This window comes from Vigna umbellata, chromosome 7 (assembly GCF_029865625.1).
Source record: "Vigna umbellata cultivar VRB3 chromosome 7, Vumbellata_1.0, whole genome shotgun sequence".
Lineage (NCBI taxonomy): Eukaryota > Viridiplantae > Streptophyta > Magnoliopsida > Fabales > Fabaceae > Vigna > Vigna umbellata.
In genome coordinates, this window is record NC_142171.1 from 14,655,478 (window position 1) to 14,675,718 (window position 20,241).

General features: G+C 36.9%; 1 protein-coding gene across 1 annotated transcript in view; it reads left to right on the forward strand.

The window, feature by feature from the left end:
- Positions 1-14,292: 14,292 nt before the first annotated feature.
- LOC148195208 (uncharacterized) overlaps positions 14,293-20,241 on the forward strand; it is a 29,640-nt gene continuing 23,691 nt past the window's right edge. The window contains exons 1-2 of the mRNA XM_088095120.1: positions 14,293-14,515; positions 17,509-18,126. Of these exons, the coding sequence (XP_087951246.1) occupies positions 14,293-14,515; positions 17,509-18,126 (841 nt within the window). The remainder of the gene's footprint in view (positions 14,516-17,508; positions 18,127-20,241) is intronic.

Genomic DNA, 20,241 nt, shown 5'->3' on the forward strand with positions numbered 1-20,241 from the left:
TGGATGAGCTTATAAGTGAGGTTTTGAGCTCCAGAGTTGTTATTGTTAAATGCTATTACTTTGAAAGCATGAATGACTTTGCCCAGGTTTTCTATGATTGAATCAATTGCTTGTTTTGCATCATATGATCAAGGTCGTTTGTTGGAACCCTTTTTTATTGGCCAAATTCATGAAATTAGCCCACTAAAAGAGAACACTTTGTGTTCTATCCTTTGAACCCTTAGCCTTGAACATACACTGAAAACGCTTGATTGAAAATCTTTACCTTGAGTTAAGTAGTAGATCTTGTATGGTATTGTTAAACGTTCAAGTTTGGGGTTGTTGGGAAAACATGAAAAAGGAAAAGCATTGAGCTAAGAGCTAAAAAGTAAGAATATGCAAAGAAAAAGAAAAAGAAAAGAAAAGAAAAAGAAACAAAGCTCAATGCAAATGAAAGGCAAGTTGGGAAGAATAAGAAAAATTGTGTTGTTATGATTCTCTTAACTCAAGGATTTTGTGATCCAGAAAAACCAATTTTCTTGTTAGCCCAGCCACATTATAAGCCATTGAAAAGTCCTTGTGATGATGCATGCTTGTGAATGTTTTTGATTGTGGTAAAATGAAAGGCAAAGTTTATTCATGTGACATTGTGATAGTAGAGTGAATGAGTGATTACCTCTTATACACTTGTGTGTGAGTGAAACACTTTACCTAGTGGGGAAATATTCCATGAACACATGAACATCCGTGCTTAATTGATTGATCATTCATGAAAAATAGCATTTGTTGGAATTTAAATGACTTTGTGAACACTAAAGCATGTGCACATCTTGATTGAAATCTTGGTCATAAGTTTGATTGAAGTTTTTACTTATCTTGAAAAGAAGATTTTTGAATGAGTGAACCATCATATGAATTGGTTGAAGATTGAGTTACATTTTGTTTGCTTGAGGACAAGCAAAGTTCTAAGTTTGGGGTTGTGATAACAGTTGAAAAACTGTTATTTTCATGCTTAAAATTGACACTAAAAGCAACCTTTACACTTAGAAACTAGCTTGAAATCATGCTTTTATTGATGTTTTCATAAATAAGAGAGCTGGACAGGTTTATGCTTGATTTCAGTGTTTTTGTGCAGGTTTTAAGGTGAATTTGGTGAAAGAAGTGAAGAAGGAGAGAGATGAAATCAGAAAAGACATCAAAAAGTGCAAAAGGAGAAGCCGAAGTCACCGCTCAGCGGCAGTTTACCGCTGAGCGGCACTCAGGAAGTCATGGGAGGTCCGCTGAGGGGCAAAATGGCCGCTGAGGGGAGAAAACTACTCGCGCACTCATCGCTGAGCAGTACTTTACCACTGAGCGGCAGTTTTATGGGCTTGGACCTAATTTTCTGTAATTTACGAATAGTATATAAGCTTTAGGGTTTCGTAGGGTTAGGTATCTTTGGCAGAAACGAGGCAAACACTCTCTCTGCCACCCCTTTGAAGGAGGATCTTGGATGCTCAGGCTACCTCTTCACCTTTTTAGGGTTTTATCTTTCATTCTTTCATTGTTGTTCATCTAGGTTCACCATGAATATGGTGAACTAAACCTTGTATGTTTGTTGGGGAATCAATGTAATCTTTTGAAGCTCTCATATATGGAATTTGTTTTTACATCTTTTATTTAAAGACCTATGCTTTCTTTCATCATTAGTTAGGGTTTTTCCTCTTTGCTTAACGCTTGCGTGGTTTAACTCATTCGATGCATGATTATTGATTTTGTCGATACGGGAACGTACGAGGAAGTCTAGATCCGGGGAATCTCTCGCAATATTATATTGGTTGTCATTAAGCTCCTGCACTTGATGAACTAATTATTAGGAATGCTAGGAATTGTATGAACTCGTAATTAGGGAGAAGCCTTCTTGAAAGGTACTTTAGAGAGTGGCATTAACAATGATGATTTGAATGTTGAATTCCTAAAATATATGAGAGTGGATAAGATGAAATTGAACCCCAACAACATATTCATACAAATATTTCATTGAAAGTGTTTATCTTTTGCTTTTGCCATTGATCAAAACCTCATGCATACATGTTTATTTTCGTCTTTTGCATATAAAAATCCAAATATTTCGTCCTTAAGTCTTAGCTAATCAACAAACCACACAACTAAACTAGGCCGTGAGTCCTTTGGGAAGAACGATACTTGGTCTTACCAAGTTTATTACCTGAACGATTCGGTCATACTTGCCGATTGTAAAACATGTTTGTGACATCATATTTTGGTGATCACAAATTTGTCCATCAACAGCCACCATGATCACCTCATCGCCAACGCCGTCGCATAGCAACCACCGTCAACCACCAAGGCTGCCGCCATCAAACCCGCGAGCTCCTCCTTCATTCGCGAAATTGCCGCCGCTTTCGAAACCCTTTAATCTGGCCACCACAACGCCTCAACCATGGCAGTTTCTCCCTCACCGTCATCTCCTTCTTCATCGCGAAGCCGCCATCTGCGAGAGGTCACCATCCTCATCCAATCGCGATTCTGCCATGGATGCCGCGTCGCCGGTCAGCACTCCGCCATCATCTTCATCTTCTCCATTCTCAGAACCCAATCGCACCTTCATCTCGGATCTTCACTCGCAATCTTCACCAACAATGCCGCGACCACCACTAACCTCCATCACCTCACGAGCTTCCTTGCCGCTGCCATCCAAGCTTCATTCAATCATCATCTCTTAGCCCTGCAAATCCAAAAAACCCAGAAAATCCAATCGTCGTCATCCTCCGTCGCGCACCACATCGACACTACCAAGCCATCATCTACCCATCACCGCATCAGAACCTGCAAAGAAACTCATATCAAAATCGTGACGCACTTCCTCATGAGTTCATCTTCACCATCGAGCACCGAAGAGGAGAAGAGCTTATTCTCCAACAGCAGCGCGGTGCAGGGGCAAGCCTTTGCCCAAATCTGAACCCTAATTTGGGAGATAGGGGAATGCCACGTGGCGATCTCTCATTGGGCACACCTCTCTGGTAAAACTGGTCAATGTTGTTTGAATCTGGTCAAGGGTGGTCAACTGAGGGGTTTCTTGCAATTTCAGAAATTCAGTTGGGGCTAAAGTGCAGATAGAGAAAATTTTGGGGCATTTGTGTAATTTTAGAAAGTCAGAAAAGATAAAAAAATAAAATTCAGTTGTTGAATTAATTTAAATTGGGAATATCAACAGAAAATATCTTCCAAATAATGTTATAATTATTTAAATCTTTTAGTTATTTATAAGATAAAAGATTCTATCAACTGAATATTCAGAGTCCAAGCCCAATCAAGCCTATTTAAAGAGACCCAGGAGACTTCACTTAGTTCATGCATTCTCTCATACTCCTCTCACTTTTCTTTCATCTTGTATTCAACTCCATTCATGGAGAGCTAAGCATCTAGGGCTATTCTGCTGTAATTCCATGACGGATTCTGAGGTTACGTTCAGTTAATGCAATTGTTACTTTGATTAATGATTTAAGTTGTTCTCTCTATGTCTTTCATCTCTCTATCTTGTTAAAAGCAAAGATTTTTGCATAATAATATGTTTGAATCTACATGCATATTGATTATATGAGTTTTAGGGTTTCTAGGTTTAAATTGAGAATTTACTTTGATTTAATTTAGGAACTTTCATATGATTAAATGGTTTTTACTATCAATTGAGAATGTACTTTGATTGATTAGTAATAATTTCAACAATAATCAATTGATAATTTACTTTGATTGATTAGCTTTTAATTTGGTTAGGAGATTTAAGAATAGACATGATTAAACACAATAGAATTTGATTGAGAATGTACTTTGGTTGAATTTATTGTGAATAATCTAGAAAGGTTTTGCATTTGATTGAGAATTTACTTTGGTTAAATGCATGATCGCCCTCGAATTAATTAAAAATGTACTTTAATTAATTTGAAACTTAAACAATAATCAATTGAACAATTATCCGTGAATAACGGATCATGAATCTATCTTGGAAAAGCAGTGGAATTAGCCTATTTCATCGTAACTATTTTTAAGTCTCTTATTTATTCTTTAAACATTCTTCAACCATTACTTTAATTCATAAGCATTGCATAACATTCGTAAGAGTCACAGATATTGAAAAGCAATTCCGTGTTCGTTGGGAGACGACTCAGGGTTACTTCAACCCTGTCTACTTTCTTGAATACTACTTGGCAATACTGAAGTTTCCTTGAAAAGTAGTATTAATTTGATAGCTTCAACGACAGCCTATCAAATTTGGCACCGTTGCCGGGGAATACGGTTAGTATTTTAAATATTTTGATTCTTATTTTATTTTATTTTTTATTTTTTATTTTTTATTTTATTTTTTATTTTATTTTTTATTTTTATTTTTTATTTTTTTTATCTTTATTTTTTTTTTACGCACATACATTTAATTTAATTTGAGTTAGTTTGTAGCCTTTAGTCATTCTTGTTTGAGCAAAAAAAAAATTTCTTGTTTTTATTAAAAATTTCTCTTGAGAAATACTTGAGGCTAGTTTGAATACACTCTGGCTAGGAAAGACTTGGTACTTAAGTTGTCCGTTGTGACGCACCTCTCTTTCCTGGGAGTGAACCCAACAAGTCTCTCTTATCTTTTATTTGAAATCTTTATCTAAAGCAAGAACAAAAGAAAAAGAGAAGTAACAGAGAAACAACTTCAAGCAGATTGCGTAGTGCATGACCAGAGCTAACCCGGGAGAATTTTATCAAATTAACCCGGAAGTTGAAAGGAATTTGCGTAAGCTGCGGAGAAGATTGAAATTTGGGTGTTCTACTGAGGGAACACTTCCTACATCTAAAGTCATTCCACCTTCATTATCTCCAACCACAAACATACCATTCAATCCTTTACTTGATCCTAACCCAAACAATATGGCACAAAGAACCATCAGACAATTAGCCACCTCCCACAATACAGCTATCCGAAGTAACATTGAATATCCTAATGAGGAGTGGGAGCTGAGACCTGACCTATTAAATGCCTTACCAAAGTTCAATGGGTTATCAAGGGAGAATCCACACAAGCACTTGAGACAATTTCACATGTTGTGTGAAAACTTTAGATCTCCCAGGATCACAATAGAGAGCCTTAAAATGAGAGCTTTTCCATTTACTCTTCAAGGAGTAGCTCAAGATTGGTGGTATTATCTCTCTGCACGGATTACAAATTGGGAAACTATTGAAAGAATCTTTCTTGAGAAGTATTTTCCTGCATCCAAATTATCAGCTATCCGCAGAGAAATTCAAGATATAAGACAGAGAGATCGAGAGAATCTTAGTGAATATTGGGAAAGATTCAAGAAACTGTGTTCTTCATGCCCTCAACTCCAAATGGAAGATTTTATTTTAAGCTTTTATGAAGGCTTAAGTCCTACTGATAGGTCATGGGCAGATGCTGCAAGCGGAGGATCTTTCTTAGATAGTGATGAATCAATATTTTATTGATTTCACTTAGTTTATTGTACCGGATTTAATCAAGGAATTGTGCTTGAATGTACAGTATTATCCTATTTTTCCTAATTGTGCTAAATTTGATCGGAAATTCTTATTTTCACTAATTTGAATTATCTGAGCTAATTATTTTACATGAAAAATTTGGAGATACAATTTGGGACATTTGAAGGTTAAATGAGAAGTGGCAATTGAGCCCAATGCATCTCAGTCATTTCAATTTTCGCACAGTGCTGCGTGAATGTTGTGTCAACTTGTGTGTCTTCGTTCGAGTTCAATTCTTATCCGTTTTCCATGCAATTTTTTTTCATAGTTTCGTCTAGATGTCTATTTTCACGTATAGTTTTTACTTTGTTCAAATTAGTTCTGTACTGTTCCCAGTAATTATTTTACTCCCCTATGTCAGTCCAGTGATTACTGTTTGAGTGTTCTAATATGTTTGCATTGTTTGCTTGCTGTTTAGCACTTGTTGTGGCTGGAATTTATCATTGGACAATGCATCTCATGGCCACAAAAAGAAATTAAATGTGGTTCTAGACTCTTAATTGATTGCAAGGAGGTCCAAATTGTTTTGAGTTGAACAAAACTGCACATCCAAAAGATTGAAGAAATGAAGTGCAGCTGCCAAATATTTCAATTGTCACGGCAAGCACACCAAACCAGCCAAGGAATATTCTTTCTTGCTTTTTAAATGGCTTAGCATTTGGCATAAAAGAGGAGGGGACCACTTTGCAAGTGTTCACGGTTTTGGAAGATAGCACATCACACGGCCAATTCAAATTGTAAAACATCAGCGCGTGGTTTGGAATAAAAGTGGGAGCCACCACACTTTTTCTTGGCTGGAACGGATGAGCTGGAATGTTGGGATGAAGACGTGGTGCTTGGGGGATGGAATTTTGGTGAGCACAGGGGGTGTGTCCAGCAAAGTGTCCAGCACAGCAGCTTGGCTTTGGAGGGAGGTGCACACAGAGATTAGGAGTGTCACGGCCTGCACCAGCAGCTTCAACAATGGTCCAGCAACTTGGCACCACGATCCAGAGGGGTTGAGTCCAGCAAAAGGGGAGTGCATGAGAAGAAAAAAAAAAGCAGAAACACACCACACGGCCTAGGGCAGCCAGGACAATAGAAGAGGGGGGTGACCTAACGGGGGACAGCCACCAGCTTTATGAGAGTTTTCCCTTGAGCATTTTTTTTTCAGGGGGTAGAGATGGAAGGTTACGGGTGAGGGCTGGGACATACTACAGCCGCCACTTAGACGTTCTATTGGATTGGAGATGTAGGAGGTGCTGCACGGGTGAACTGGTCTAGCTCATACGGTGCTGGAATTAAATTTCTTTGCTTGACAGGAGCTGATTCCATTTTGGAAGAGAGGGTAATTTCATTTTGGCAAAAAGGGAGCAGCATGTTAGGGAGCAGGGGGCTGATTCATCTTTGCTGGAAGAAGGAGCAAGTTAATTCATTGATTGGGAAGAAGCAAGTTGTCACGTCACTCAGCTGGAATGGAGAAACAGTCGGTGATTTCATTTGGAATATGCACACGGTTTGCTCAAGAAAGTTTCCACAAAGTTTCCTTATTTTTCTTTCTTAACGCATGAACCGAGAATTATTCCTTATATTCTATATATATATATATATATATATATATATATATATATATATATATATATATATATATATATATTTATTGGAAAGAATTGAGTTTCTTTTGAATTATTTATCCACTGCATTCAATTAGTTCACGCACCATTGCCATTGAAGTTTTATTATTGTTGTTGTGTGCTTTCTACGCTTATTGCCATGTGTGCTTATGAATTTGATGGATATAGACCATTCGATCTGCATAGGATAGCTCTTTTATCACCGTTTAATGGTGCTTTTATCCACCAGCATGTTCGTGTTCCATTTTCCTTAGCATAGAATGCGTGCACAATTAATTGCCACTCAATTTTTCTATTTTTTTTTTTTTATCACCGACTCATCCTATAATTTAATAGATGGGACCATTCAATTTACTGTTTTTGTTCACCATGTTGTCTATTATGTTTGGCTTCTTTATCTTCCTGCATTTCCAACTTCCTCACTTTCTTTAGAGACCACCATTCAGTGTCAATGTAAAACCGTTCGGTCATCTGTAGGATTGTTCGGTCTTCATGTTTTGTTCATTTATTTCAATGTTTTCAATTATGTTTTGTTATATTTAATTTTCAATTTTAATTTAGTTAATTTCTAATCACAAAAACAAATCACAAACCCCCCCCACTACGTGTTTGATCTGAGACTGAACCACAATTTGGTCCTTGAGAGACGACCTAGGAGTCACTTCCTAGTACTATACTGCATTCTTTTATGCACAACTTTTGTTGGGAGGTGCGACCCTCTCATCAAAATGGCGCCGCTGCCGGGGACCAACGGTTCAGTCTTAGGTCTTTTTGTTGTGTTTGTGTGTGTTGTGTTTTGTCTTGTGTTGTGATGTGATGTGATGTTCTGTTTTGTGTGTGCGTGTTGCATGTATAAATGTGTTGTGTTTTATTTGTTTCGTGATTTTTAGTATTCTTCTTTTTCCATGTCTACCTATTTTGATTTCGTGAATACTGCTTGTTTTGCTAGTGCCTCTGATTATGATTCTCCTTCTGCATGTTACTCTGATTGTAATTCATATTCTGCTGATGTCTATGTTGAGAACAATATGACTCATCCTCTAATTTCTGAGAGTGCTCTTTGTGAGCCGGTTTCACTTAAGGAGGATGATCTTCATTGCGATCTCACCCCTGGACTGATACATTTGCTGCCTAAGTTTCATGGTTTTGCAGGAGAATGCCCACACAGACATTTGGAGGAGCTCCATATCATGTGCTCTTCAATGAAGCCTCCAGATGTCCCTCTTGATTACATTTTCTTGAGCGCATTTCCGCATTCATTACAAGGAGCAGCTAAGGATTGGAAAGACTCTCTTCCTCTGAGATCCGTTACCGATTGGGGATATCTTGAGCATCAGTTTCTGAGCAAATTTTCCCCTGTGCAATATGCTTACAGCACCGGTCTTGGATGGAATGACCCTACCTTGGGATGGTATGATGCTCCACAGCATCAATATCAAGAACCACCATTCCAGAGTACTTTTATGCCTCCACCATTCCAGCAATATCAGAGTCAGCAATATGATGCTCCTGCCCAAATAGCTCCTCAGCCTTCTACTTCTGAGCCTACATTGCAGGAGTTGTTGGAGCAGATGACCATGCAGAACCTTCAGTTTCAGCAAGAGAACATGCAGTTCCAGCAAGAAATAGGAGCTGCCATTCAGAGTATGACTGATCAGATAGGGCAGATGGCCACTCAACTCACTGAGGAACAGTCTCAAGATTCAGAGTTACCATTTCAGACTGTTCAGATCCCAGATGATGTTAGTGGCATCAACATAGAAGATGGGGAGAAGAGTCATGAGCTTACTACTGTGCCATCTACTTTCCCATCATCCTATGTCCCTACCCTTGCACTTGAGGAGACTGATGATTATTTTAAGGAGCAGGCAGAAATAAGCAGTAATCCTGAACCAGGTAGACCACCTTCATTTCCCCACACTCTACCAATCTTCAAGGAAGTGGAGGTAAACATACCAAATTTTGACTATGCTGTTGATGAATATGTTGTTGAGAGGTATGTTGATGATGATATTGTTGATGAGTCTGTTTTTAATTCTCCCTCTCTGCATGATGAGAACCAATTTTTGATATCAAATTCGTATGTTTATTCTCCATGCACTGAACATGAATCTGAGTCTGTGGTTGATATTGTTTCTGAATTTGAAAGTGATTCATGTTCTGAGAGTGTATCTGAGGTTCAGCCTGTTACACTAGGATTGGGTGTTATACCCCTGCATGAAATTTCTACAGAGCCACATTGCACTAACCCTATTGCAGGAGGTACAAATGAATTTGATCAACAAACACCCACAGTGGACAACAAAGGTGCTGACACTGACAAAAGCTTCAAGATCAATAGGCACCTGCTGAACCCACTCATCAACAATCACTTCTTCTTAGATCCAGTTGTGGAAGACATTTCCCTGCTTGATCAAATATGGAGGATGAAGCAATTTTTCCTCAAAACTTCCTTGCTGGATCCTGTGGTGGAAGACATCTCCCTACAAGTCCAAAATTGGCAACTGCCACCATGATCAGGGGAGTTTTCTTTCTCTCTCCTCCCCCCTTTCCGTACTTTTATTGCACTTGTCCATGATTTGTTCACTGTTCTGATTTCTGATCTTATTGTTTGTGACACATTGAGGACACTGTGTAGTTTAAGTGTGATTTATTGGGGGAGATTTTTAATTTTCTTCGTTAGTTTTTGTTTTCTTGGTTAAATTTTTTCTTTTCTAGGTAGTTTTTGTCGTGTCTTGTATACAGTTTTGCATGATTCTCTTCATTTCTGGACTTTGTTTAGGTTGTAGATGTATCTTTCACTTCATTGATACTCTGACCTGTTTGAAATCCTTGCTTTTCTCTGCTTGAGAAGATGATTATGATGTTTGAGAGGTTGATTTGATTGTGACACAAATGCCCTGTGTGAGAATTTGAGCCACTTTGTGTTCTTTCTTGTGTGTGATATGTCTCTTGATTGCTTGCACATATGCCTTGGCTTGACTCTTGTTGATAATTCTTGACTGATATGCATGTTTGGAAGTGATAAAGGCAGTTTTGTTCTTGAACCTCTCTAGCCAAATAAGCTTACCTTGTTCTAATCCTTTGAAAACCCTTTTTGAGCCTATACTTTCCCCCATTTCTTTATTTCGAATGCTCATACACTAGCCCTAAGTGAAAGACCATGATTACCTTAACCTTAGGGAATTTTGGAGCTTTGGAAGTGTTTTGGGAACAAGTGTGGTCTCCTTGGGGATTCTTATGAGTTGGCTAGTTGGTTCCTCTTCTTGTTTTGTTTTTGTAAATATACGTGTATCTTGTCTTTTACAGTTTTGTTTTGAAAAAAAAAAAAAAAGAGAGCAGAAAAAAAAATATGAAAAAAATGAAAAAAAAAATGTGTGAATAATGGAGTCAAGAAGAGGATTGAATTAGAGGTTTTGGGTGTGTTTGAATGTGTTTACACTTGTTCCCCATTGCTCCTCTATTTCTTTTGGTTTGTAGCTTCTCATCCATAATTATCCTCCCTTGTCCTTGGCCCCATTTCATCCATAAAAGATCTTTTGATTTGAACATGCATATGTTTTGAGTGTTGATATTAGAGGCTTGCCAAGTTTGTTGTTGCTTGTTTTCTTGAGTGCATTGAGTTGAAATTCTTTACCTTAAAAACTTGAGAGAAACACTGATAGTGCATCTGTGAGGTTTTGTTACTTTTGATTCACCTCTTGAGCTGATTAATCATTTTGCCATGTCTTGAATTGCTTGGATGATTTCATGAGTATCTGCTTTCTCTGATTAATTCTGTGTTGGATATTGTCTACTTCTTTTCTTGGTCCAAATTCCTGGAGAACTGTGTAATTCTGTTTCTGTCCTTGTTGAGTCTTTGTTTTCTGTATGCTGAGTTTGTGTCACCTTCCTGAAAGTCCTTTGAACTATTCCTTGATCTGCGTCTTGATTTTGCCCAGGAGTGCAAAAGACTAAGTGTGGTCTATTTTGATGAATCAATATTTTATTGATTTCACTTAGTTTATTGTACCGGATTTAATCAAGGAATTGTGCTTGAATGTACAGTATTATCCTATTTTTCCTAATTGTGCTAAATTTGATCGGAAATTCTTATTTTCACTAATTTGAATTATCTGAGCTAATTATTTTACATGAAAAATTTGGAGATACAATTTGGGACATTTGAAGGTTAAATGAGAAGTGGCAATTGAGCCCAATGCATCTCAGTCATTTCAATTTTCGCACAGTGCTGCGTGAATGTTGTGTCAACTTGTGTGTCTTCGTTCGAGTTCAATTCTTATCCGTTTTCCATGCAATTTTTTTTCATAGTTTCGTCTAGATGTCTATTTTCACGTATAGTTTTTACTTTGTTCAAATTAGTTCTGTACTGTTCCCAGTAATTATTTTACTCCCCTATGTCAGTCCAGTGATTACTGTTTGAGTGTTCTAATATGTTTGCATTGTTTGCTTGCTGTTTAGCACTTGTTGTGGCTGGAATTTATCATTGGACAATGCATCTCATGGCCACAAAAAGAAATTAAATGTGGTTCTAGACTCTTAATTGATTGCAAGGAGGTCCAAATTGTTTTGAGTTGAACAAAACTGCACATCCAAAAGATTGAAGAAATGAAGTGCAGCTGCCAAATATTTCAATTGTCACGGCAAGCACACCAAACCAGCCAAGGAATATTCTTTCTTGCTTTTTAAATGGCTTAGCATTTGGCATAAAAGAGGAGGGGACCACTTTGCAAGTGTTCACGGTTTTGGAAGATAGCACATCACACGGCCAATTCAAATTGTAAAACATCAGCGCGTGGTTTGGAATAAAAGTGGGAGCCACCACACTTTTGCTTGGCTGGAACGGATGAGCTGGAATGTTGGGATGAAGACGTGGTGCTTGGGGGATGGAATTTTGGTGAGCACAGGGGGTGTGTCCAGCAAAGTGTCCAGCACAGCAGCTTGGCTTTGGAGGGAGGTGCACACAGAGATTAGGAGTGTCACGGCCTGCACCAGCAGCTTCAACAATGGTCCAGCAACTTGGCACCACGATCCAGAGGGGTTGAGTCCAGCAAAAGGGGAGTGCATGAGAAGAAAAAAAAAAAGCAGAAACACACCACACGGCCTAGGGCAGCCAGGACAATAGAAGAGGGGGTGACCTAACGGGGGACAGCCACCAGCTTTATGAGAGTTTTCCCTTGAGCATTTTTTTTTCAGAGGGTAGAGATGGAAGGTTACGGGTGAGGGCTGGGACATACTACAGCCGCCACTTAGACGTTCTATTGGATTGGAGATGTAGGAGGTGCTGCACGGGTGAACTGGTCTAGCTCATGCGGTGCTGGAATTAAATTTCTTTGCTTGACAGGAGCTGATTCCATTTTGGAAGAGAGGGTAATTTCATTTTGGCAAAAAGGGAGCAGCACGTTAGGGAGCAGGGGGCTGATTCATCTTTGCTGGAAGAAGGAGCAAGTTAATTCATTGATTGGGAAGAAGCAAGTTGTCACGTCACTCAGCTGGAATGGAGAAACAGTCGGTGATTTCATTTGGAATATGCACACGGTTTGCTCAAGAAAGTTTCCACAAAGTTTCCTTATTTTTCTTTCTTAACGCATGAACCGAGAATTATTCCTTATATTCTATATATATATATATATATATATATATATATTTATTGGAAAGAATTGAGTTTCTTTTGAATTATTTATCCACTGCATTCAATTAGTTCACGCACCATTGCCATTGAAGTTTTATTATTGTTGTTGTGTGCTTTCTACGCTTATTGCCATGTGTGCTTATGAATTTGATGGATATAGACCATTCGATCTACATAGGATAGCTCTTTTATCACCGTTTAATGGTGCTTTTATCCACCAGCTTGTTCGTGTTCCATTTTCCTTAGCATAGAATGCGTGCACAATTAATTGCCACTCAATTTTTCTATTTTTTTTTATCACCGACTCATCCTATAATTTAATAGATGGGACCGTTCAATTTACTGTTTTTGTTCACCATGTTGTCTATTATGTTTGGCTTCTTTATCTTCCTGCATTTCCAACTTCCTCACTTTCTTTAGAGACCACCATTCAGTGTCAATGTAAAACCGTTCGGTCATCTGTAGGATTGTTCGGTCTTCATGTTTTGTTCATTTATTTCAATGTTTTCAATTATGTTTTGTTATATTTAATTTTCAATTTTAATTTAGTTAATTTCTAATCACAAAAACAAATCACAAACCCCCCCCACTACGTGTTTGATCTGAGACTGAACCACAATTTGGTCCTTGAGAGACGACCTAGGAGTCACTTCCTAGTACTATACTGCATTCTTTTATGCACAACTTTTGTTGGGAGGTGTGACCCTCTCATCAGATAGGTCACCAGAAGATGGTATAGATCTAATAGAACGGAAGGCAGTGGACAATCAACAGTATGGCACAAGAGAAAATTCAGTGACTTTGTTGAAGGGAGTACATGAAATTGATAATGGTGTAGTTGATGGAAAAAGGATAGATGAAAGATTGAATAAGCTAGAAAGCAAACTCGACGAGATTGCAAGTTTGTTTAAAACCTTAACTCCACAAGTTGTTAAGAAGTGTGGAATTTGCATTTCAACTAACCATTATACTGATGAATGTCCTAGCTTGGTGGAGACCACTGTGGAAAACCCATCTCAAGCTTTCGCTACAAACATGATTGGAGGAAATAGACCATACCAGAATTATCATGATTCGTCCTCCAATAGATATCAGCAGAACAGACAACCTTATGTTCCACCTCAACAAAGGCAGCAATCTCAGCCTGAAATGTCAATGCAAGATTTCATGAAAACAATAGTTGAGCAAAATTCAGAAATAAAGAAATCAATTGCAGAATTGACTCAGAGGGTGGATAAGTTAGAGGCTAAGGAATCAAATAAACTGCCTGCACAAACAGTGATCAACCCGAGAAATGTAAATGTTATTACTTTAAGAACGGGTAAGCAGATAGAAGGCCCTGAAGGAGCCCTAGAGGATGAAGATAAAGAGAAAGAAGAAGTACAAATTGATGACAATGGAGGATCAAGTGAGCCATCACCTGAATCTACCACTGAAAAATCCAGGTTAGTATCTTCTAACTCTTCTACAAATTCTTCTTCTTCTTATTCTCCACCTCCTCCATATCCAAATCGGTTAAAACCGAGAAACAAAAAAATGGAGGAATTAGACCAAGAGATTTTAAATACTTTCAAGAAGGTAGAGATCAACATTCCTTTGCTTGATGCTGTTAAACAAATCCCCAAGTACGCCAAGTTTTTGAAAGAACTTTGCACAAATAAAAGGCGTATTAGGGATAATGAGATTGTGAATTTGGGAAGAAATGTGTCAAGCCTGGTTAAGAAACACATTGAACTACCACAAAAATGCAAAGATCTAGGTATGTTTTCTGTTCCTTGTACTATTGGAAATTTAAAGTTTGACAATGCCATGCTAGATTTAGGGGCTTCCATTAATGTAATGCCTTTATCAGTGTTTACTTCTCTATCTTTGGGACCTCTTAAGACTACTGGTGTGGTCATTCAATTGGCCAACCGTAGCACAGTTAACCCTGCAAGTGTGCTTGAGGATGTCCTTGTCCGAGTAGACAAGCTAATTTTTCCTGCCGATTTCTACATCTTGGATATGAAGGATGAAGATGGAATCAAGTCATCCACTATTATCTTGGGAAGACCTTTCATGATGACAGCACGAACCAAGATAGATGTGCATGCAGGCACACTGACCATGGAGATAGGTGACGAGAAGATGCATTTTAATGTATTGGAAGCCATGAAGCACCCAATTGAAGAGCATTCTCTGTTTTGTATTGATTTATTAAGTGAAATTGTAAATAATTTTTCTGTTAATTTCTTGGACATTTTTTCAACTTTTTCTCCATCTTCGGACTTTTCTTTTTCAAGCATGTAACATCCCAATATCTCACATTGGATAATTCATATTATTACATTTACGGTAACATCCCGTAATCTCACACTTAAAAATTCACAGTTGATATACATATTTTAAACTCAGATTTCAACTATAATCTCCTAAGTATAACTTGAATCCTTCTAACTTATCTTCGATCTCTTTCTTCATTGGTATTGCTTCAGACGACATTCCTTCATCTGCTCCCGTATAATATCACGCATTATACGATCATCGCATTCACATGCACACACATGTAAGGGTGAGCTAACAATTCAATACAATAAACATACCTCGATACCAAACCATACTATGCTTACTTTACCAGATCAAATTACATAAACAAATATGAGTTATACACTAAACCACATTGCATGCATCAATATATATCAAATACCAAATCAGAATGCATACACCAATATGCATCATGCATACACCAATATGCATCATGCATACACCAATATGCATCATGCATACACCAATATGCATCAAACACCAAATCAGAATGCATACACCAATATGCATCACGTCCATCCATCCCAAAAGTCATACAAATTGACTATATCGCATACATTCACATACTCTCCACATAAATCACACCATTATAATTCACAATCATATTCAGATGCATAAATTCAAATCTAATAAAGTCCAATTATTTCAGAAATCATACAAACTGAATATATTCCAACAAGATATATTACACAATAATTTAACAGTACATAATCTGTTCAATAGGATTTAAGTTAAAAACTCGTCGAGTATACTTCCAGGAAAGAGAGGTGCGTCACAATGGACAACTTAAGTACCAAATCTTTCCTTAGCCAAAGCGTTCCTCAACTAGTTTTTAACAAATTTCTTATTTACAGATTTAAAACAATAGCATATAATATTAACACCGAAAGTTAATATAGATATCAAAAAATAGAAATTAAGCAATATTGAGATCCCTGAGAAGATACGAAATTAATATCTATAAATCTGTAACTCCGATTTCAAATCTGAATGGTCACAACAATTCACTATTTGTTATAAATTACATATTAAAATTTCAGGTTGATCCAACGGTTAACTAGATAGATATTGAGGTTTTACCGAGGTAATTCAGGTGCAGAATTTTAAGTGGTTTTTGGTTATACTCAAAATGCGGAACTAATTTCCCTAATCACAGACATTTAATTTCAAATCTGAACGGTCAAAATGACTTAATATGTCTTATGAATTACATACTAAATTTTGGGCTCAATCTAACGGTAAATAAAATATATATGAAATGTTTACCATAATAACTTAAGAACAGAAATATAGTGTTCATCAGATTTTTCAAAACTTAAAAATTATTTTCTCCAAACATAGACTTTCAATTTATAATCCGATCGGTCAAAGTGTATTAATATATCTTAGGAATCATATATAAAATTTTCAAGTTGATCTAACGGTCAAATAAGTCGTAATATATATTTTACCGAGATGACTCAGTAATAGATCTACAGGGGTAATTAATTTACTCAAACATGCAGGATTTATTTCTCTAAGTACAGACTTCTAATTACAAATCCCAACGGTCAAAGTGAAGAAATAGGTCTTAAGATTCATATATTAAAATTTTAGCTAAATCCAACGGTCAAAATAATTAAAAGAAAATTTTTACCATACTAACTTGAAAATAAGAAAATTATAATCATGAAAACTAAATTTATATAAGTGAATAGATAACTACCATTACCAAAATTTTAACATACTCATAACTCATATTCATTATCATAACATGGATAAAAATCATATACAAGAAAGATTAGCTCCCCTTACCTCTATTCCAGACTTAATCTCCTGCTCCGAATTTGTTTCCACGAAACCCTTCAGAACCTCTACTCTTCTTGCAACTAAAAATTTCTCCCTAACTCTTTCTTCTCTATTTCTCAAGCTCTCACTTGATTCCTCTTTTCTTAGTGCAAAATACCCTTCCCTCCCATGGCTATTTATAGTAAAAAAAAATTTACTATTCATTAATATTTTAATATTATTTATTATTTTAATATTATTTAAAAATAATATTTCAATCATTTTCTCACCAAATCTGATCCTAATTTCTACCTACTACTTTCTTCCATGCTAAGGAATCTTAATGCTGAAAATTTATTTTTACTATTTACTTTTTACTATTTACTATTTACTTTTTACTATTCCATTAAAAAAATTTTACTAAATAAGTTACCAAAAATTTGAACCTCTCCTTCTAAAATTACTATAATTTTATATCCAAAATTTACAATTTTATATCCATTAAAATTATTATTACTAATAAAATACTAAAATTTACTACTATAAATATATATATATATATATATATATATATATATATATATATATTTTTTTTATGGGTCTTACAAAGCATGTCGTGCCTGATTTTGGATGACGAAGAAAATTGTAAAACAGGTGATATTGAGGACGCGGTATTAATAGATGATACCTCTGTGGCGTCCGAGTATGATGTTGAGGTGGCTGAGATTACCTTAGGCAGTGAAATTTTGCCATCTGTGGTGCAGCCACCCATTTTGGAGTTGAAACCTTTACCATCCCATTTGAAATATGCTTATCTTGAGAGGGATGGGAAACTCCCTGTTATTATATCTGCATTGCTTACTGATGAGCAGGAAAGACAACTATTACAGGTTATCAGAGATCACAAGAAAGCAATAGGCTGGACCTTGGCAGATATTCCTGGTATTAGCCCTTCATTTTGCATGCACAGAATACTTTTGGATGAGGATGCTAAACCAGTTAGACAACCTCAAAGAAGACTAAATCCTCAACTAATGGAGGTTGTCAAGAAAGAGGTAACCAAGTTGCTACAAGCAGGTATTATATATCCCATTTCTGACAGCACTTGGGTGAGCCCTCTACATGTGGTTCCCAAGAAATCTGGAATCACAGTGGTTAAAAATGAGAAGGAGGAATTGATTCCTACTCGCATTCAGAATAGTTGGAGGGTTTGTATTGACTATAGGAGATTGAACCAAGTCACTAGAAAGGACCACTTTCCTTTGCCATTCATGGATCAGATGCTAGACCGTTTGGCAGGTAAGTCACATTACTGTTTTCTAGATGGATTCTCCGGGTATTTTCAAATTTGTATAGCCCCAGAAGACCAACATAAGACTACCTTCACTTGTCCTTTTGGTACATATGCTTATCGGAAAATGCCATTTGGTTTATGCAATGCTCCTGGTACATTTCAGCGATGTATGCTGAGTATTTTTACAAACTTATTGGAGCATTGTATTGAGGTTTTTGATAGACAATTTTATGATCACCAAAATATGATGTCACAAACTTGTTTAACAATCGGCAAGTATGACCGAATCGTTTCAAGTAATAAACTCGGTAAGACCAAGTATCGTTCTCCCAAAGGACTCACGACCTAGTTTAGTTATGTGATTCGTTGATTAGCTAAAGACTTAAGAACGAAATAATCGGATTTTAATATGCAAAAGACGAAAATAAACATGTATGCATGAGGTTGATCAATGGCTAAAACAAAAGACAAGCACTTTCAATGAAATATATTGATGAGTATGTTGTTGGGGGTCAATTTCATCTTATCCACTCTCATATTTTAGGAATTCAACATTCAAGTCATCATTGTTAATGCCACTCTCTAAATTACCTTTCAAGAAGGCTTCTCCCTAATTACGAGTTCATACGATTCCTAGCATTCCTAATAATTAGTTTATTTAGCGCAGGAGCTTAAGGCAACCAATATACTATTGGGAGAAATTCCCCGGATCTAGACTTCCCCGTACGTTCCCGTATCGACAAAATCAATAATCATGCATTGAATGAGTTAAACAAAGCAAGCCTTGAGCAAAGAGGAAAAACCCTAACTAATGATGAAAGAAAGCATAAGTCTTAGATTAAGATGCAAGCACAAATTCCATATATGAGAGCTTCAAAAGATTACATTGATTCCCCAACAAACATACAAAGTTTAGTTCACCATATTCATGGTGAACCTAGATGAACAATAATGAAAGAATGAAAGATAAAACCCTAGAAAGGTGAAGAGGTAGCCTGAGCATCCAAGGTCCTCCTTCAAAGGGGTGGAAGAGAGAGTGTTTGCTTCGTTTCTGCCAAAGATACAAACCCTAGGACGTCCTAAAGCTTATATACTATTCGTAAATTACAAAAAATCTAGGTCCAAGCCCATAAGTGTGCCGCTTAGCGGTAAATTGCCACTCAGCGGTAAGTGCGTGAGTCGTTTCTTCCCCTCAGCGGCCATTTTGCCCCTCAGCGGTTCTCCCGTGAACTCCTGAGTGCCGCTCAGCGGTAAACTGCCGCTGAGCGGCAGTTGCGTCTGCTCATTTTGCACTTTTTGATGTCTTTTCTGATTTCATCTCTCTCCTTCTTCACTTCTTCCACCAAATTCACCTTAAAACCTGCACAAAAACACTGAAATCAAGCATAAACCTGTCCAGCTCTCTTATTTATGAAAATATGAATAAAAACATGATTTCAAGCTAGTTTCTAAGTGTTAAAGGTTGCTTTTAGTATCAATTTAAGCATGAAAATAACAGTTTTTCAACTGTTATCACAACCCCAAACTTAGAACTTTGGTTGTCCTCAAGCAAATAAGATGTAACTCAATCTTCAACCAATTCATATGATGGTTCACTCATTCAAAAATCTTCTTTTCAAGATAAGTAAAAACTTTAATCAAACTTATGACCAAGATTTCAATCAAGATGTGCACATGCTTGAGTGTTCACAAAGTCATTTAAATTCCAACAAATGCTATTTTTCATGAATGATCAATCAATTAAGCATGGATGTTCCTGTGCTTATGGAATATTTCCTCACTAGGTAAAGTGTTTCACTCACACACAAGTGTATAAGAGGTAATCACTCATTCACTCTACTATCACAATGTCACATGAATCAACTTTGCCTTTCATTTTACCACAATCAAAAACATTCACAAGCATGCATCATCACAAGGACTTTTCAATGGCTTATAATGTGGCTGGGTTAACAAGAAAATTGGTTTTTCTGGATCACAAAATCCTTGAGTTAAGAGAATCATAACAACAAAATTTTTCTTATTCTTCCCAACTTGCCTTTGCATTTGCATTGAGCTTTGCTTCATTTTCTTTTCTTTTCTTTTTCTTTGCATATTCTTACTTTTTAACTCTTAGCTCA